At 34.6% G+C, this 22,181-nt stretch overlaps 1 protein-coding gene across 5 annotated transcripts in view; it reads left to right on the top strand.

Moving 5' to 3' along the window:
- The window catches only part of PPFIA2 (PPFI scaffold protein A2), a 418,570-nt gene that overhangs the window by 287,271 nt on the left and 109,118 nt on the right, over positions 1-22,181 (top strand). For all 5 annotated transcript variants that reach the window (XM_039838929.1, XM_039838927.1, XM_039838928.1 and 2 more), the window contains exon 7: positions 18,835-19,056. In XM_039838929.1, the coding sequence (XP_039694863.1) occupies positions 18,835-19,056 (222 nt within the window). The remainder of the gene's footprint in view (positions 1-18,834; positions 19,057-22,181) is intronic.

Genomic DNA, 22,181 nt, shown 5'->3' with positions numbered 1-22,181 from the left:
AACCTATTTGATTCTTAAAGTATTCTTTTAGTACTGCTAAGGAAGAGTACTCACACATATATTTTTCTCAAATATTATTTATTTAAAATATAAATTCTAAATATCTAGGCATTATAGAATATGAAATATGTCAGATTAATTTTCAGAAACTGGTTACAGAATTAGAATGAGGCTCTGTGTATAATTGATTTTCATCTCTTTTGGATTCCACAAATAGAGGTATATATGTGGGAGATTCTGAGTAGTTGATGACCTGAAGTACTTGTCTTTAAGTTTCTTTGCCTTCCAGTTCTTGGTAAAGGCATTTTAGCCAGTGCAGAAGAGAAATTCTGTGACATTGCTACCTTACTCACTCTTTGTTATGAATGTAACAAAATATTTTTAAACATTGCAATTATTGATATTTTTTTCAATGTCCCAGAATTGTAGGAAAAGTGATTATCAAACGCTCTGGAATAATGATATACTAGTATTATTTAAAATAGCATACCCTTATCCTCCCAAGTGAACCTAAAATATACGTCAAAACTTAAAAGTAAGTAAACTGTGTTTCAGTTCATGTTACTCCTGAGATGATTCAAGAAAGTACTATGAAAGACTTATTTATATCACATTTCTTTGCCTGACATTTTTTTCCAGCATTATTGTGATATCATTGACATATAACGTTGTGTAGATTTAAGAATGACAATGTGATAACTTTGTATATGTATGTATTTTGAAATGATTACTACAATAAGATTAGTTAACACATTCATTACCTCACATAGTTACCTCTGTGTATGTGTGTGAGTGTGCTTGTGTGGTGAGAATATTTAAGATTCACTCTCTTAGTAGCTTTCAAGTATACAATGCAATATCGTTGACTATAATCAACATGCTGTGTATTAGATCCCCAGAACTTATACATCTGCTAAGTGCTATTTCTTATCAAAATATTTTCTGAAAATAATATCCTAATTATTCTTTTATTATGCTTATGTAAACACTTCTAAATAATGTACATATAGCATTATAAAGCATATTTTCTTTTCAAAATTACCTGATATTAAATGGTTATTTTAAGTATAACAATACCATTGAATATCATAGAATATTATAGAATTGTAATTTAAATCCTAACACTTAAGTTTCTATTGAGAACTGCTGAAAAGGTATATTCAAACATAAAAAACAAACAATATTTTGGGGAGTGTCTATGTAATGAAAGTTATCAGTGTAGGATGACTATCATATCAGTGTGTAAATTGCAAAGTGGTTTCTTTGGGGAAAAACACCAAACTATAGTTAGGTACGATGGTACTGTCAGAAAGTGACTTGTAAATCTTAGTCACAAGGATTACTCTTTGTTTAGGGCAGTAAAGTTACTTAAATTACATGGTCGAGGTGGGTTATTAGCCAACAGGAGATGTTTTGTGTCAGTGGCTTCAGAACTCTTCTGACAAAATAGTTTATAAAAATAGTCTCATAAAAGCACACTCTGAAACAGGCCTTATTACTCATAGGAAAGTTGTGTAATTATTATAAACATTTAAAGAACAAAATGAAAAAATAAGCTTAACTAAAACATGTTTAAATGTTTTCATGTGCCATAAATTTAATCAGTTATTCTAGAAGAACATAAATATTCACAGGATAATAAAAATTTTCAGAACACTAAATTCTACTTCATTAGGAGTTCATAACTGAGCTCAATAACTTTTTTCTTGTTACTTTCTAGAGGGCAATTTGTGAATTTTTTTCAATAAACATGCTACTCTTGTAAAGGAGATAATGCACGACTTGTATATTCTGTACTTTTAATTATTTTTTCCACCCACAAATGTTTACTAAGTGATATAAATAAGTAGAATATTGATAGTTGTGGAGACTCAGCGACATAGTCCCTACAATAAATTCACTAAGAAACTAAAGTGAGAAATGAACATTCCCAACTTAATATTACAATAAAAGTGATGAATAAATTGGAATCAAAATAATGTTAGAGTTTAAAGAAGAGATAAATTAATTCTGATTGGGGGGTGTCAGAGAGGCAGCATGGACTAGTGATTTGTTTAAAGCCAGTAGACCTAGATGCAAATTCCATTCCTGCCAGTAACTAGCTGAGTGACCTTATGCTTCAGCCTCCCTGAGCATGTTACAGATAAATAGCCATTGCCTAACTTGTAGCTTTGTTGAAGGAATAGAAACACTGACTATGAATGACAAAAGTTTGGGCACATTGATTACAAGCATTAGTGTGGTTCATTCACTTTAATAAATATTTAGTGATGACTTATTAACGGTGCTAGGAAATATGTCCTGTTCTGCGTGGTTGGGTCAGAGTCATCAACAAAAGAGATGAGGGTACTGGCAATTAACAAATGCATATAAATGGGTAAAGAGAGTCAAAAGGTAAAAAGAAAAAAAATTGCTCTTTTAAAAAGAGTGAATGTGATCCAAGGGCAGGTGCAAGGTAGGTTGGGAGGGGACATTAAATAGTCATGGCAAGGAAAGACTTTTTAGGAGGTGGAGTTTGACCTGGGACCTGAAAGAGTACAGGGAGTCAACCATATCAAAAAGCTGAAGGAGATTTTGAAACAAAAGAAACATGAAGTACAAAGTTTCTTTGGCACATTCTCTGGGAGGAAGAGTGACAGGGTAACTGGAACCCAGTAGTGAGGGGGAAAGAGTGGCAGTAGACAGGACGGAGCAGTGAGCAGGGTCCAGATCATTTATGTTCTTGTAGGCTATGGTAAAGAGTCCAGTTTTATAAGACATAATAGTGTTTTAAACATGAAAACACCTTGATTAGATACTTTTAAAAAGTCATCTGCCCTATAATTTTCTATAGACTTGTCATTTTTTTCACATATCAGACTTCTGAAGTAGGTGATTTTCCTTCTCTTAAGCTTACAGATAATGAACTTGAGGCTTACGTAGGATGATTAAATGACTTATTTGGCCAGAGCAGGACAAAACCCTGGTCTTTTCATCTCCAAGCAATATTATGCTCTCACATTTTTTCATACCAGGATGATTTCTCTGGGTGTTTTGTTGGTTTTTAAAAATTTATTCTAACCCAATCTCATTTTTTTCAATCATTTATTCTTTCATAATTAGACATATTTATTTGATTTTTAGGGTTTATTCTTTTATTATATTCGAGTATGCTTTTTAAAATTCTTTAATTTTTCCCACAACTTCTCCCAGTTAATTTTTATTTTGAACCAGTACTTCAAGTCAGTGGCATTCAAAATATTTGACCACTATGAGTATGAATCTTAAATCTGGGCAAGGGGGCACAGGCCTCATAATTTACCGGGTCTTGATCTGGCCTTCTGTTCTCCTGTCTACAGGATGAGGAGTCCATAGGACAGAAGGAAATTACATATGTATGAGCCATACCACCTTGCCTTCTTGACCATATGCCAGGTACCTAGAAGCCCAGACTTTTTGACCAAACAGACCTTATCCTGCCTTCAAAGTCTTTATGGGCTTACATTATAAATTAAATTTAGCTATACATTTGAATCTTTGGCTTATAAGTATATCATATTATTGTATAAAAATACCAGTATCACAAATGCCATTCTTTTAAATACCTTTGCTCAGTTATAGCTAAAAACCATTATCCACAGGGATGTCTCCCATGTATTAACTGTATTTTGCCTATTTTTATAGCTTTCCTCACTACATGTCAACTACTGCCAAGAACCACTCATCTAAAAATTCAATCTTTGTCAACTGTGGCTTATTTCATGCATTATTGATTAAGCCCCAATTTCTTCTCTGTATCAGAGATCATTATTATTTGGATTTATTTACATCTGAATAGCACTAACAATGTTTTGTTCTGTGCATCGATCCCATATATTGTAATCTAATTTCTCATATTAACATAATAAAGTATATAATTCTCTTTTATTCTTCAATTGAATTTCAAACAATGAAACCCAATAGGAGGATGGGATTTATAAGTTTGCCATTTTCGAGTTAGCACATTTCCCGGAAAAGAGAAAATCGAAGTATAGCCCTGGATACATGTGGCTAAAGTGGCCTGGAGGTCTGCGATTGGCTAGAAACACTCCCAGAAAAGGCAAAGTTAAGCTGTTCCAGTAGTCATACCCATGTCCATGAAGTTATCTCAGATCAATTTTATAGGAACTGAGCTGAAGAGGAATCTTATGACCAAAAGCCAGGCATCTTCTATGTGCAGTGACAAATACAATGAATAAAAATCTTCTAATGTTGAGTGGGAATTTATTAAGTTCAAAACAAATCTCTCTCTGAATGCAATGACTAGATTTTTATGTATTAACTATGATCTTACTAGATGGGATGTAAGCGAGGAATTGGCTCTGTTATCTTTAATAATAAATTTAATATCATTTATATTAGCCCAAATTTAAGGAAAGCAAAATAAACATAATTTTGCTCAAGTAAGATGTCTTCAGACTTCAAAAGACTGACTGAATCACAAGAGTTTGACAGAATGTTAGTTCATTTATATCTTTATCCTACTGGTGTAATTTGAGTGTCTATTTTGTGTCAAGGGATTTGTTTCCTCAGGGGTTTCAGAGAAGAACATGCCCTTTTCCTTCCCTCTGTATTGTTTTGTCTGATCTATTAAACCAGTCCAAGAGAATATTTAAGGCTGTCGTTCAGATGTTCCACAATCGACCTAAATGCATTTTTCACTTTGTTAGAGTTTATCCACTTTAACTGTTCATGAAGCACTAGCTCCCCAGAAATTTAATGGGTGTTTTACAAAACCTGCTCCCCGTAAAAGAGAATTCTCAGGACAAAAATACTAGGAAATATTTTGCCATACAATTTTAAACTGGCATTACTACTGTAGAATTTATTAGAATTTTTATTTTTTAATATTGTCAACCTCCAAGAGAAAACACAGTATGCAGTGTTTCCTAAACTTATGTGACCAGAGGTCCTCTTTATTTGCAGGAGAATTGCATATGCCAGGATGAGTATTCTGCAAGATATTTCTTAATGCTGGCTCTGGTTTTTTAAAGATAGGCAAACTGTTCTTCAAGCCTGTCTGGAAACCTCATTAACACAGGGGCTACATGCCAGTAAGAACAAGATAAATAACTGATATAAAGCCCTTTACTGTTTTCCAAAGTGTATTTGCATAAGTTGTTTTATTTGACCCTTGTAATAACACTGTAAGTTTTGTAGAGCAAAGATTACTGGCTCAAACTTATCTAGCTCTTGAACAGCAGGAGTGGATATAAATAATGTAACAAGTATACAAATATTAAAAGTGAATCTGGGTTAAAAAAGGCAGCATATAAACTATCTGATTTCATGGATTTCAAAATATGAGATTAATTTTAAGAAAAGTCTTAAATTTGCCCATGTGTCTAAGAGGATGAAATAGCTTATTGGACTGGGCAGGAGTCATTAAATTTTTCATAAATTCTTGCTATGTTCTTCTTTATTATCAATTTTTTCTTTATCTATTCTATCTATAACATACAAGTTCTTCCAACTTAAATAAAATTCACTCTTGACCCTACTTCTACCACCAGCTATTTATTACTTTATGTTCTATTTCTTTTTGCAGCAAAGCTCTTAAAAGGATTGTCTACTCACTGTCTCCAAACACTTTCTTTGCATTCTTTTATAAATCTATTCCAATTAGGTCTTTGCCTCACCGTTCTACAGAAATCGCTCCTATCACCATCATCACTACATATATATTGCTAAATACTATGGGCCATCCTCAGTCCTTGTAGTTGATGTCTGAGCAGCATTTGACATAGTTGGTCATTTTTTTTTTTCCTCTTTGATTCTCATTTTTTCCCACTTGCATTATAGGAAACCACACTCTCTTTGTTTTTCTCTTACCTCATAATGACTGTGTCTCAGTCTCCTTTCTTGGATCATATTATTTTTCCTGACTTCTTAATATTGAAGTGACTCAGAGCTCAATTCTCCATATCTTCTCTCAGTGATTTCGGTCTGTCTCATACTTTTAAATATTACCTATATGATAATGACTTACAAATCTTTACTTCTAGTTCAGACCTGACAATCAAATGCACATATCCAGCCACCTATTAAACATCTCCACTTGTATATCTAAAAGACAGTATACACTTAAAATATCAAAAACTTACTTCTTGATATCCCCCCAAAAGCTTGCTGTATCTTTTCCATTTCGGAGAATCAAAACCTTGCCTTTCTAGTCATTCAACCTAAAGAAGTTGGAGTCATCGTCAAGCCCTCCCTATCTGTCACACCCCACATCGAAGCCTACAGAAATTTTATTTGTTCTACCTTTAACATATATCTAGAATTCAACCTCTTCTTGCTAATTCTGTTAATCACTCTTGTCTAAACAACTATTATCTGTCACTGGATTATTGTAATTGTCTCCTACCCAGTCTCTCTGTGTCACCCGTGCACCCTCTACCATCCATGGGCATGAATCAGAGTGATGTATTAAAACATGAATCTGAATATGTCAATCATATACTCAGAACTCTGCAAATGTTTACCATTTACAAGGCCCTACATGATTTGGCTTTTCTTATTTTCTGACTGCATTTCCAACTGCACCCAAGCCACACTGGATTCCTGTTGACTTTTGACTTGCTCTTCCCTCTGCTTAGAATGCCCTTCTTTTAGATATCTGCAAGGCTATTTCCTTTACCTCTATCAAGACTTTGTTCAAATGTCATAACATATTCTGAGTATAATTCTTTTATTTATAATATCTGTAATTTATTGTTTGTAACAGCAACTAAAGACTAAGCTTCATGAAGGTTAGGATCTCTGTTTTATTCCTGCTGAGGCTCAAGTGCTTAGAACAGCTCCTGGAACATGATACACACACACACACACACATGAATATGACAGTGTTTTAAAATACCAGCTTTTCAAATCCCATTTTAAAACACTATTGATATTTTCATTGGAATTACTTAAGTTAATAAGTTAATTTGTGGAGAATAGTCATCTCTGCAACATTACCGTTCAGAAAATAGCTTGCGTCTCCATTGGTTTGTGTATTTTTTATGTTCTTCAATGAAGTAGTGCATTTTTTTCACATTGAGATCTTACAGATTATTATATTTCTTTCTAAGCACTTAAAATTTTGTTTCTTTTGTGATTATTATCTTATTTTCATATTTATTTTTTCATAATAAATTAATACTGGCATATAAAGATGCTATTGGATTTTCAATATTAATATGGTATCCAGCAAACTTGCTAACGCATTAGTTCCAAGAGCTTGTGCTCTTGAACTTTTCTAAGTAGTTAAGCAAGTAAGGAGTTATAGTCTCTCTTCTTTTTCTTCTCAATTTTTTTTTTCACTTTTTATGTGCATTATCTAAGACTTTGATGTTCATACAGTGTTCAAAACTTCAATACAATGTAGAGTAGCATGGGTCAGAATGGCATATTGGACTTTATAAAGCTTTAAAGATCTAGACTTTAATTATAATGCTATCATATTGTATCATTAACTATCATAACTGCTATAGCAACCTTTTATCAAATTTGAAATCTCCCTTCTATTACAAGTTTTCTATGAGTTATCAGCAACAATAAGATACACTCATCTGTTAAAGTAGTGGATGTCATTAGAGATTTTAAAAAGTTATTGAATTTCATTAAGGATAACATTTTTGATTTTTTTTTTTTTTTGGTCATCCTATCTCCCTTTTAAGCCAGTGACGATCTGAGCTTCTTTTTTTTAATTTATTTATTTTTAATTCTTTAATGTCACCACATATTTGACCACTTTTACCCCATCTACTTCCCTCAAAATTTTTGATTTTTGTATTTTAACCATATGCATGCTTTTTTTTGACAGAAATTAAATTTAAAAGACTTTCTGATGCTAGATTCATATTTATTATTCTTATGTTCATTTTTAATTCTTTACATATATAATTGTTCTGATCTGATCGAGGTACAGATACATTAAGCCCTCTTTTGAATATTGAACTTGAATACCAGAGGACCCAAGTGATGCAATTAACATTAAATCTGGTACCACTCTCTTGGGGCCATTTTTGCTCTGCCTGAATTATCCAAGAACCTCAAAACTTTAATCATGCCAAAGGGACTAGTTCTTCATTTAAACATTTTATGAAAGAAGAACTGGAAAATATGATAAGGTAACAAGTGAGCAACCATTTTTTAAACTACTATTGCTTCTTTTGAGTCTTCGGAATATCATTTTGAAAATAGGTGGCCCCTCGAAATCACCATCCCTGTGTCATTGCAATAACTCACTGACATACAGGCTAAATAAAACCATGCCATACCAATCACTGACCCAGTTTTGAAGTTCCATTAGCAGTAGTGTCATTTCTTATCAGCGTGCTTCTTCGGGGAGGATTTTTCCCTTCTCCAGGTTATACCAGTTTGAGGCTTGAGTTCCACATCACATTTAGGTTCTAGAATTCATCAACATGATTGAGCTAGGAAGGCCTCCCACACTCAACCACACATCGCTCTGTAACCCCACTGACGTCGGGTGTTGAATGTGAGTCCCAGTCCACAGTCTTACTTCCCTTACTTCCCTTACTTTCCTTGTGAATGCTTGGAGACCTTTCTGATCCAGTTGATTGCCTTAGTCTATAGGAGAATTCAGAATAACATTAACCTTCACAATTGAAAGGACCACAGTCTTGGTTTTTATCTCTCTCCAGAAGTTTTCTGGTAATTAAATTATTATCCCTCTCCCCTCTCATAACAAGACACAGTGGAAGAGACAGGTTCCATGAAATATTCTTCCTCTGGGGCAGAAGTGCCTACTTACTCTATATTTATATATCTAAGAGAACTGCTTAGTGAGTCTTCCAGGAAGAGAAAAGATTCTCTCCAGTGTTACTCCTTTGTTCTATAGCTAAACAAAGAAACATTTGAAGATTTGCAATAAAAAATAAATAAGAAACAAAAACAAAATTCTCAGTATACATACTTCACCTCCTTATATCTTCTAACTATATATAGATCAGTTAAAATTTTTACAAATGAATGTTTTTCCATATTAATCATTCAATGTGTTTATTTCATATTGTAATATGAGAAATAACTACTTTTTACATTTCTGAGTGTTATTAACATTTCATAGGAAAACTGAATAGAAATTTCTCACGTTTTACTTAGAGTTAAGATACTATCATGGAATATATTTCTATCAAGTCACATACATAGGATATAGTGAATGAAAGGTATTTTAGTTTCAACGTTATGAGAATATCAGAACTTCAAAATAACACATATTCTTCCAGTGAAAATATTATTGTTCTTAAATTTGGTGGAAATAAAAATGGCTTATAGTTTCTTTGAAAATAATAACTTAAAAAACACTATTAATCACACTAAAGAACTGGCAAATAAATGTCTCTCAGCTGAATATTTGTATTACATAAAATTATTGGAAATTTATTGTGTCATATGACTTTGCAAATCTCAATGCTGAATAATAAAATCATTAATGCTAATTAACTATAAGAAATCGCCTGGTCTAGAAAGTTTCCATGCAAGTCAATATTTGATCAATTCTGTTAAAAGTTTATTTCTTCTCATCTCTCAGAAATAATAGATAAAATCAAGTCTTTTCATTTGAAACATTATTTTTAAATAATTAGCTGATACTAGGATAAAGAATACTAATTTTTAAGTCTATTATTATATATTTTATTACATTCATTTCATCAATCATTTTATTTCTTTAATATCTTTCCCTTTTTATGACAGTTTTGCAGGTTTTATGACTAAATTAGAAATAATAATTAGGGAGGTACCTGGATAATATAGATCTGTGTTTCTTAACTCCAACTAAGCATTATAATTAGAGAGATTTAAAAATAAGTATATGTCTAAACCTCACCCTTGGATATGGTCTAGAGTAGGATACATTTTATATTTTTATTTAATGCTACCAAGGATTCAAATGTTTGGTCATGGTTGAGAATAACTGATATGGTATACAACTATAATGTCTGCTTTCTTCTAGGCTTTAGGTTTGCAGCCATTGTAAATAGATGGTTTATATATGAAGAAACAGATTTGAGTCAATGTGGAATTAAAAGTAACAGCTGTGAATTCTGTGCTATAGAATCTCAAATCAAAGGCAAATGGAATTATTTATTTGAAAATTTATTTAAAATTTATTTGAAATCTGAGGTCGTGTCCGATTTTTGAGAGCTAAAAAACAATATGGAGATTAATAAACGCAGTGTAGGCAGACATAAAATGCCCAAAAGTCATAGCCTTGAAGCCTTTAGACTCCCCAGTGCTTAAATGCTTTCTAGTCCTTATGAATTTTGTTAATTGTCTGGTCGCTTGATTTTGTTTATTCTTATTTCCCCACATATTACGTTACTTTCAGGCAGGAAATCTTATAGTCTAGCACCCAACCTGGTGTCTGACATATGGTAGAGGTTAAACAGATAGTAGAATTTTGGTGATTAAATGAATGGATAAACGAAACAATAAATGAATAAAAGAGAATGAGCAAAAAGAGAGAGAAAAGGAGAAAGGGAAGAAAAGTGAAAGAAAAGGCTCCCGGAAATATGATGCTGGAATCAGAATGCCTGGCTTTAATAGTGTGACATTAAGCAAAATACTTAAATTTCATGCTTCAATTTCCTTTTTTGTATCCAAAACATTGTTATAGAGATTAAAGAGTTTATGCATGCGATGTGCTTTAAACTGTCCCTAAAACATAGTTAGAACTTAATAAATGTTATCAAAGTGGAGTAACTGTTATGAACCCATGTATGTTTAAAACTAGAAAATTTACCAGCTATATGTTCTTAAAGGCTCTTTCCTTCCTGAAGTTTATGTTAGCAAGCCAGAGATTAGCAGATAATAAACAAGAAATAAAAGTAAGTAAATAATCTGCTATGTTAGAAGGTGTTAAATACTATTGAAGATAAGAAAAAGTAGACAAACACAAAAGGATCAGGAATCTTGGGGAACAGTAGGAGTGGGGACATTTGTACTTTCAAATAATATGGTCTATGTTGGACTCATTAAAATAGTTGAGGTTAGTAGCCATATGTGGATTACTAGGAAAGCACATTCCAGGCAGGAGGAAAAACTAAAACAAAGGCTGTAACATGGGAAAGTGATTGACTTATTAGAGGAGCAGCGAAGTTGCCAGTGTGGCTGAAGCAAGAGAGCAAATGGAAGAATAGAAGGAGATAGATTGGAGAGAAAAGGGCACCAGGAGAAGGGTACAGGATTAGGGAGGAGAAAGAGGGATGGGAGGCTGTGGTTACTGCTCATCGTAATATTTTTGCTTTTGTACTCAGTAAAATGGAAAACCATTGCAGTGTTTTGAGCAGAGGAGTGACTGCGTCTAACTACAATATAACAAAATCACTATGGATCACTCTGGCTGTTTTAAGAATGAACATAAGAGGACAAAGTTAGAAGCCAAGAGACCAGTTAAGAAATTGGTAAAGTAATTCAAGTGAGAGTAGGTGACCCAGACATGGGCAGTGCTGAGAAGGAAGATCCAGCTACCAATCCCAGGTGAGGATTTGCATGGCAAAGACCATAACAATGCCAATCTCCAGAAGCAGGACCCACAGACCTTAGCCCACTGCATCTTCTAGTGTTTCAAAGCCACCAAAGAGGATTGAAAACACAAGGTGCTCCTAGTCATACAAGGAGGACGTGAAAATGGGTCTGATTTAGATATGTTGCAAAGGTTAAGTAAACAAATTTTTCTAACTGACTGCCTTCTTCTGGTCAACACCTTCCTATGGTGCCCATCACACTAAGAGTAAAAGTCAAGGTCCTAAAGTGATCTCAAGAACCTACATTATCTGTCCATCTACATCCACTCCTATCCTCTTGCTGTAGCTCATTTTATTCTGTTTACACTGGTACTCGACATTGTTAAACCCACTTGTGTCTCTCAAACTTTGATCTTTCTATTTTAACCAGAACAATACTCTACCCACAGAAAGAAGAGACACAGCAAAATCAGCACCTGTACCATATGCGGGTCTCCCATGGCTAGGAGGACCCTCTTGATAGCTGAAGTGGGGCAAGGGACCCCTCTCATGCTGCAGGTGAAGATACATTCTCTTCTTTAAGGGGACAGTTATGCTGGAGAGGCTGGATAAATACCATATGACACACACATGCCCTTAAGTAATATAAGGAATTTCACTTTGTACTAGTTCACTAGAACAAAAGAAAGTTTTCTCCTGATAAGAAGAAGAATCCAAGACCAAGAGACAGATTGACACTAGCTTCCATATAGAAGAATATTCCAGGCCCAGGACACTGATTGAGCAATCTCTTAGAGTGACAAATGGCACAACAATTGCCTCCTCAACAGATGTCAGCAGTGGAGGTCATGAAAATGGAGAAGATTCAGATATATTGCAAAGGTAAAGCCAGCAAGTTTTTCTAAAAGACTGGGTAAGAGATGAGAGATGAGAGAAAAAGGGAGGACTCAAGGACGACTCCAAGGTTTTCAATCTGAGCAAATAGAAGGATGGAGTTTTCACCAATTGAGGTAGAGAAGGATGAAGGCAAAACAGATTTGGGGGAGGGGCATAGGAATTTGGTTTTGAATATTTGGATTCAGTTGGAATATCTATTTGATATTCAAGCAGGAAAATTGAGTAGCAGTTGACTATACAAAAATATAGGTTAGGATTAAAGCCTGGGATAGAGAGGCAATTTTAGGAATATGTATTTTGGTGGAAGACATAGGCAACAAACATAATACATATAACATGGCAGGGGTGAAAGAATTCTCTAATAAAGTAACATTCGAAGCAGGCACTAAGGACGTATTCTTAGTTGCCTTTGATAATCCTCCCCTCTTACTCTGCACTTGGTCTCATCCAGTATTATAACTTTTCATAGAAAAAAATCCACATACTGAGCACTCCCAACAGCAGACTCATGCAATAGCCTACCTAACATATTCACTTTGACTCTAATAAATAATCTCAAACTTTGTTTCCAAAACCCAATTTCTGTTTTTCTAGTTAGAAAATTAACATCATTCAGTTGCAGTGAACAAATATTTGTTGAATATGTATGTATGTGTGTGTGTATTCATATACACACACTATACTTTTGGTACATGTCTATATCACACAGCATGTATAACTTTACCATGTTGATTTATAAGCTAAGATTAAGGCAACATGGTAAAAGGTAGATAAACTAAACTGGGAATTCACAAGTTCTACATTTTAATTCAGATCAGCTCTGTGCGATTACCTTGAGTCTCAGTTTCTCCAAAGTTTTTTCAGGCTCTAGATTCTTAAGTGTAATTTTTCAATTATATAAAACATTTTCAAAGTAAAAATTTATTTTCTAGTGATTTTTGTAGTTTCCAAAAATTGCCTTTTTTTAGTTGAGTAGAGAAAGTTCTCAATGTGAGGAAATATAAGTTCCAGTAAATCTTAAGCTTGCCCAGTTACTTATAAGTATTATACATAGTTCAAAGATATTTGCTATTATAACAAAAACCCTATAATATTGTACCTTAGTTATCCCAAATTTGGATATAATTTATTGGCTCTAGCCTTCTTCCCTAAACCAGTTCTCATTTATTGCCTAGTGATTAAAAATGCTTTTCTCAGTTTTTTTCTACAGTTAGTGACATCTGTAAAGGTCACTATCAATGTTTTTGAGTTTTATGTCCATAAAAGCTATCTAAAAAGTTTGTTTTTCATTAGCTTCACAATAATGCAGTGTTACAATGTATGTGGTATTGCATGCCCCATAACTTTGGACGGGCAGTTCCCTTCTGCTAGGAGCAGCAATTCCTGGGGACATTCTTAGCTCTGATTTCCCAGCAAGCAACAATCTCAGCAAAGAGGGAAATGAAGACTCTGAAGGAGGATCTGGCCAATCGACTGCAGCATGCTCTCCAACATTTCTATCTAGTTGTAATATCTCTTACTCCTTTTACTAGGTAATTAGAGATTTGATACCAGCAATACAACAGTTTAAGAATATTGTCAAATTGTTAGGTCCATAGACCAAGCTGTCATCTTTAGAAAACATCTTAAACCTGGCTCCGTCTTTTTCCGCCCATCTTTCTCATTGCTTTTATGATGCTTTCTATTCTCTCACTTTTCCCCTACAGTCACTTTTGCTCCAACATGACACTTGCTTTCTTAAAAATCATGAAATATATATACAATTTCACAATAAAAGAAAATACAGTGCTGATGAGTGAAAAGAGGTTTGCAGCACACACTAAACACTTCATCAATGACATAAAAAAAAGACATAGAAAACTCATAAAAATGGTAGCATAGTTTTACATGTGTTACCTAGTCAAGAATTGTATAAATACTGTGATAAATGTAACTCTTTACTTTGAAAAAGACCTGAAGTTTGCTTATGAAAGTGGGTGTTAAAAGAGCTTTAGCTATAAGTGTATTGCAAGGTGGTGGAAGGAGGGGTGTCCGAAATCAGAAAGAAAGTTTTAGCACAGATATGAATAGTTTGTCTTAAAACATGCGATGAACTGAGTTTGGTGTTCAATTTTTGACAAATGTACGTGTGCGCATTTTGTGTATCACTATATGGTTTGGTTTAGCTAGGTGCAATTTTCTGTGTTTACCCAGTGATTCTCAGGAATGAAATCACATATAAGAAAATACAAATTTTGTGTATGTTCAAATTTTCTTTTTTTGATAACTTTTCAACTACAATTGGCATACAATATTATGTTAGTTTTGGGTATACAACATAGTAATTAGATATTTATGTAACTTGCAAAGTGATCACCCCAGTAAATCTATTACCCATCTGACATCATACATAGTTATTACAATATTATTGACCATATTCCATATGCTGTACTTTACATCCTCATGACTATTTTGTAACTACGAGTTTGTACTTTTTAATTCCTTCCCCGTTTTTAACCAACACCCCCACCCCCATCCCATCTGGCAACTATCAAAATGTTCTCTATCTATGAATTTGTTTCTGTTTTGATTGTTCATATATTTTGTTCTTTAGATTCCACATGTAAGCAAAATCATATATTTGTCCTTTTCTGTTTGACTTACTCTACTCAGCAAAATACTTTCTAGGTTCGTCCATGTTATTGCAGGTGGCAAAATTTTATTCTTATTTATGGCTGAGTAATATTCCATTGTATATATGTACCATCTCTTCCTTATCCATTCATCCATTTATGGACACCCAGGTTGCCTCCATATCTTGACTTTTGTAAATAATGATGCAATGAATACATGGATTTACATGTCCCTTCAAATTAGTGTTTGGGATTTCTTCAGATAAATACCTAGAAGAGGGAATACTGTGTTCTTCTTTGTCTCTTGTCATAGCCTTTGTTTTAGAGTCTATTTTGTCTGTTATAAGAATTGCTACTTAAGCTTTTTTGTTTTGTTTTGTGTCTATTTTCATAAAACATCTTTCTCTATCTCTTTCTTTTCAGTCTGTATGTGTTTTTCGATCAGAAGTGAGTCGCTTATAGGCAGTATATGCAGGGGTCTTGTTTTCTTATCCATTTAGCTACCTTATATTGTGATTAGAGCATTTAATTAATTTATATCTAAAGTAATTGTTGAAAGATATGTAGTTATTGCCATTTTATTGTTTATATTTTTTTATCTTTTTTTTCTTCTTCTTCTTAAAGAAGTCTATTTAACATTTCTTGTAATACTGATTTGGTAGTGATAAACTCCTTTAGCTTTTTCCTGTCTGGGAAGCTCTTCATCTGTCCTTTGATTCTAAATGACAGCTTTTCTAGATAATCTGGGTCATAGGTCCTTGCTTTTCATCACTTTAAATATTTCATGCCAATCCCTTCTAATATGAAAAGCTTCTGATGAGAAATCAGCTCACAATATTATGGGAGCCTTCTTGTAGGTAACTAACTGCCTTTCTTTTGCTGTTTTTAAGATTCTCTCTTTGTCTTTAACCTTTGACATTTTAATTATGATGTGTCTTGCTGTGGGCCTCTTTGGGTTCATCTTTTTTGGGACTCTGCACTTCCTGGGCTTGTATATCTGTTTCCTTCACCAGGTTAGGGAAGTTTCCATCATTATTTCTTCAAATAGGTTTTCAATTCCTTGTTCTCTGTCTTCTCCTGGTATCACTATGATGTGAATGTTAGTAAGCTTTTTGTTGTTTCAGAGGCCCCTTACACTATCCTCATTTTTGTGGATTCTCCTCATTCTTATTCTGATTGGGTGTTTTCTGCTACCTGATCTTCCAAATCACTGATTCGATTCTCTGTTTTATCTAATTCACTGCTGATTCCTCCTAATGTATTCTTTATTTGTTATTGTATTCATCATTTCTGACTGTTTTTTTAAAAAAATTTGTCTCCATTTTTATGTTTCCTCTTCATTAAAGTTCTCACTGAGATCACTGAACATCCTTATAACTGGGGTTTTAACTCTTCACCCAGTAGATTGCTTGTCTCCATTTCATTTAGTTTTTTCTGGAGCTTTTTTTCCAATTTTTTACATGGGACATATTTCTTTGTCTCCCCATTTTGGCTGCCTCCTTGTGTTTATTTCTATGTATAAGGTAGGGCTGCTATGTCTCCTGGTTTTAGTAGAGTGGCCTTATATGGTAGATATCCTGTCGGGCCCAGTGACACTGTCCCCCTGGTCACCTGAGCTGGGTGCTCCAGGTGTTTCTCGTATGGGTTGTGTGTGCTGTCTTGTTGTCATTGAGCCTTGGTTGCTGTTTACATGTCAATGGGAGAGATTGTCCCTCAGGATGATTGGTTGTGAGGACTGGCTGGTGACTACAGTGGAGGATGTGTTGTGCAGGGGTGACCCTGTGGAGCAGGATTTGCTTTAGCAGGGCTCTGCGGCCTACTCAGTGTGTCATATTCAGATGTAGCCCCAGGTGATGTTCTGGCTCGATCTAAAGCCAGCCTCCTGAAAGGGGCCCCACCACAGGTCAAGTTCAGCTGCAGCCTGTACCTTGCCCAGGACCACCTGGCATGAGCCACCAAGCAATCTGCAGATGGCTGACAACCATGATGGTCTTGAAGGTACCTCAAGCAGCCAAGCCATGAACTGAAGCTGGTTGCCATTAGTGTAAGGCTTGGAGCTGCTGAGCAAGAGGTATGGGGAACACTGAGGCCAAAGTCTTCTTGTTTAGGTTTTGTGAACCTTTGAGAGATATTAGGAAAGTCTGCAGCATGAGCCCAGACAGACCGTTTATATGGAAATTCCACTGGAAGTGGCTTGGGTGGGCCCTCAAGTTGGGTGGACAGAGTCTCAGGGAATCTCCATGGTTCGGTGACCAGTACTAGCCAGGTTAATGGGGAGTCAGATATGGCAGCTCCCGTATCTGCATGCTGGAAGGGCCCAACAAAGGAACAATGGCCTCTACCAGGACTTTTCTTTGGGAGAAAGCTGCCCCTCTAACCCTTTCCCTGAATCCAGACAACTCACTTCCTCCCTGTATGTCCCTGGTGCCCTACGATCTGTTGCCCCAGCACCAAAGCCCAGAGTGGATGAGTCTGTCAGCAACTAAGTCCATGGGCTCTTCACCTTGCAGCCCTTCACCCCACTCAACCACAATCTCCACTGATTTTTACATCCAGATTTTGTGGGACTTTTTTTTGGCCCTGGCCCCCAGGCTGCCTGGAACCCCTTGATCCTCTGGGGCACCTCCTCAACCAAGATATCTTTCCAAATTTTCAAGCTCTACATGCAGGTGTGGGACCAGCCTGTTCTGCTTATCCTCCCTCTCCCAATAGTCTCAAGGTGGCTTTTTCTGTATGTCCTTAGTTTTAGGACTTCTGTTCAGCTAGACTTTAGGCAACTCTCAATGATAATTGTTCTGTAGTTTAGTTGTAATTTTAATGTTGTCATGTGAGGAGGCAAACACAGTGTTTACCTACTCGGCCATCTTGACCAAAAATCCCAAATTGTTTCTTAATATATCTGTTGTGTTAGAACAAATTCATGTTTTCCAAATAAGCATTATAGCAGAATTGACTGTATTTTTTTCTTCTTTTTTTTTTTTTTTGCTTTTTCTCGTTTTCCTATCTCAACTTAGTTTTCTTTTTCTCTTAGGACTTACTTCTCTCTACTTGTTGTATCGTCTTCACCACAAAACTTCTCTAGTGCAGCTAGACTGTAGGGCCTACTTTTGAAGACATGGGATACCCTGGCTTTAGGCAGTTCCTTCAGAAAGGAGAAAAATCAATCTCAAAGTATTTAATTCCTTTTGGCTTCCTTCCTGAGGCTTGTGTGCACTCATGACTTTTATGTTGATAGCAATACAGAAATCAAGACTTTTCAATGCTATACCTTTGTTTCAGCTAGATCACATTCACAGCGGGAATAATCTTTTTTAAAAGAAAACCAGTGTATCAGTTATTTTTCTGAATGTTATTGAAAATAAAACTTGCAGATGCACATAGGTTCTTGAATAAAAATAGAACCCATCACATAGTTTCTGTGTCTTTACTTATTACTTAATAATTTACTGTGCTATATAATAAATTTTTATAATAAATTTTCTATATAAATGATAATATAATAACCGCCATATATTAAATGTTTAGTATACATGGGTATTTTGGGTGAAGCTATGTATAATATATATTATGTATGTATAAACTATGTATAATATAGATAGTTGCTTTCAGTTCAAATGCATTTGTTTACATGTTTGAAAATTACAGATCTACCTTATATTCTAATGTCAATTAAGTTTCTCTCAGAAACTTAGTTTTCCTCTGAAATTAGCTCTCTTAATGTTCTTATTTCTTAGCATGAAAACTGTATCAGTTTCATTTGTTTAAGTTTGTGAATTTTAAATAAAAGATGAAGAAAATCCTAAATGTCATTTCCTTTTCTTCTCTTGCAGCGTTTATCCAATGGTTCTATAGACTCAACAGATGAAACTAGTCAAATAGTCGAACTACAAGAATTGCTTGAAAAGCAAAACTATGAAATGGCCCAAATGAAAGAACGTTTAGCAGCCCTTTCTTCCCGAGTGGGAGAGGTAGAACAAGAAGCAGAGACAGCAAGAAAGGATCTCATTAAAACAGAAGAAATGAACACTAAATATCAAAGGGACATTAGGGAGGTAAGTGATTCATAACACTTTCGGTCTTTGCTTCCTGAATGCTGCTTCAGAGATGTTTTCCCATAATTCTCTCTCATGGTAATACTCTTTTAGTCTCAAAATACCATAATTTGGGATGCATTATATTAGTTATGAAACTTGTTCACCAAGGCAAAAATTGTTTATTTCATCAACCCTTTATCTATGGAAAGAAAATTTGATATCAAGTCTCAGATATAATAAAACATTTCTACAGTTTTTTTTTAATTTAATTTTTTGAGCTGTTAATTTTAACAACACTGGATGTGAATATAATAATGAATTGCTATACTTTTAACATGTGGAAGTACTCAAAGACATTACTTAAATTTATTTTCTCTTTTAGTTTTGTGTCGATGAATGTGAATGTATATATTGAATGTGAGAACCTTCCTTTTTCTAGATATTCAGTTCTTGCTAGACTTAATATCACTTAATCTATTTTTTAAAAAGAATACTTGATAGTTACTACAAAAGACAACAAGATCTTTAATTTGAAACAGTGCCAATCAAGTTATCTTCCAGTTAAGGTGAAAATTCAGAATTTTTCCGCCTTCTCTATTTAATTGAAAAGTATCTAAATTTGTGGAATTTTTATTTTATGACTTTTTACTGTTTCCATTTTTGCATATTTCTTTAAGTCATATATTTTATTCTTTTTATATACTTTGTAAATAATTAACTAGTTGTTATTGGAGTTGACTATACTCTTTGTATCCAGTTTTTTTTTCTTTCCATTTTCTCTCAAGCCCATTTCACCATACATTTTGTCCACTGTCCCATTAAAACTGTTTTTATCCGAGCTGTTATTGACCTCCATGTTGCAAAAGCTAGAGTTCACTTCTAAGTTCTTTGAAGTACATGATCCAGTTACCACTCCCTGGAATACTTTTTCCACTAAGCTAATAGCAGACTACACTCTCCTGATTTCCTCTGTCTTTACTTGCTACTCCCATTTCAGGCTCCCTTATTGGCTCTACTTCTCCTTTCCAACCTTGGGGTATTTCAAAATTAGCATCCTCAAGACTTTTCCTGCAAGAAGCCAGACTTACTTTCAGTTTTACGAATCTCAAGTGCAACTGATGGCAACTTCATTATTGTTTCTCAGACCAAAAGTAAACAAACAAACAAACAAACCTTAGAGCTGTCTTTGGTACTTCTTTCACTCCACACATCCACACATTGCATTTGATTTGGTTGTAAATCCTATCACTTCCAACTTCAAAATATCTCCATAATGTAACCTCTTCTTACAATTTCCATGGCCCTTATTCCACACAACCATCGTCTCTCAATGGATTATTATAATAGTTTCTACTCAATACAGCAGCCTGAGTAATCTGTTACAATGCGAGTTGGCTTAAGTCACTTTTCTGCTTAAAACTTTTCAATGGCTACCTATCCTATTTACATTAAAATCCAAGCCCTTGCAGTAGCCTACAAGCCATGTTTATACATAATCTGCAATACCACTCTACCAACGTCTTGGAACTCATCTCCTAGTCTTTCATTTTAGCCTTCTCTCTTCAGTTAAGGTGACCTCTTAAACAAGCCAGGCCTATTCTGTTGCATTTTCTTTTACCTCTGTCTTTTGCTGAAACATTTTTTTTTCAGTGGTGTTCCCTAACCGTGCCTTTTACACATATACACTCTCCTTGTTCTCTTATTTTGTAATCTCACAGCATTTACTGCCACCCGATACAGTATGTACTTTCGTGATTTACTTGTTTATCTTATGCTTCCCACTCTAACTGTACATAAAGATTCATAAAGGTTGGAATTTTTTGTTTTGTCTTATTTTGTTCACTGCTCCATTCAAATCATCTATATAACTATTGAGCATGTGATAGACACTCAAAAAATCTTTGCTGAGACAATATATATTTATGGATGTTTGATGTAAACATCAAAAGGCATGGATGAGTTAAAATATGTACTAAAACAATGTCTACTCTCTCAGAAAAAGATACATGATCCATGAAGTGGTAGACTGCTCTACCACTGCACAGATAATGAATAATACTGTGCTGTCTACACCTTTATATGAGTTAATAGTTCATAGATATATCTCTTCCTCACACTCAAAGTAAGAGAATTTATAAAGCAGATGAAGTTTAACCTTTCTTCTATATCACTCTTAAGGAATACTAACATTTCTGGCTGGTAAACCACCAGGGCCATTTCTTGAGTTTTTGCTCATTCTGTATTTCTTCATTCTCTTAGTCCTAGAGATTTAACTGTTTTCCTTTCATTTAACACTCACCTATTCTAATCATGCTTATTTAATCAAGTATTACAGGTAGAGCCCTATATCTCTAACTCTCCATTTCTTATTGCCTATGTAAAAATAACCTCTTGATCAAATAGTTTTTGGTTTTAGGTGACAAAAAGCCACATCAAATGAAAACTGTCTTTCATCTGACACCAGATTTTTTTTTTTAATTGAAAATCCTTCTAATGAGTTAGGTAGTCTTCCCTCACATGAATTCTTTATGACTTTTCTAATCAGCTCTATAATGTCTATGTAGTTGTATTTTAGAGAAGTATCATGAGAAAGGGATATCTTTCATCATTCGCTTTTGAAGGCAGGTTGCAAACACCAATACTTTCAGAGCTAGGCCGGCAATATAAATCTGTGAAAAGCCAGGTGCAGGACTGTAGGAAGAGGTAGAAAATGAGACCTGGGTAAGGAGCCTATACTCTGCCTGCCTTTCTGGAGGCATCGTGTGTGTGCGTGCGTGTGTGCGCGCACGTGTGTGTGTGTGTGTGTGTGTGTGTGTGTATTACAAACACTGTGAAGGCCAAATAAAATATTTTCAAAAAGATTCAGGTCATAGGCTATAGGCCCCTGATTTACTGCTAGGGAGTTTTGTTTTTGTTTGTTTTTGTTTTTGTTTTTGTTTTTAATTAAATTTATTAGAGTGACATTTGTTAATAAAATTATATAGGTTTCAAGTATACAATTCAATATGTCATATGTATATTGCACTGTGTGTTCATCACCCAAAGTCAAATTTCCTTCTGTTACCATATATTTGACTACTTTTACTCTTATCTACCCCATCCTCTTCCCCGATAGCCACTAAATTGTTGTCTGTGTCCTTGAG

The sequence above is a fragment of the Pteropus medius genome, unplaced genomic scaffold (assembly GCF_902729225.1).
Source record: "Pteropus medius unplaced genomic scaffold, Ma_sr-lr_union100, whole genome shotgun sequence".
Classification (NCBI taxonomy): domain Eukaryota; kingdom Metazoa; phylum Chordata; class Mammalia; order Chiroptera; family Pteropodidae; genus Pteropus; species Pteropus medius.
Note: the sequence above shows the minus strand (reverse complement) of the source record. Positions and strands in the feature narration are given on the sequence as shown.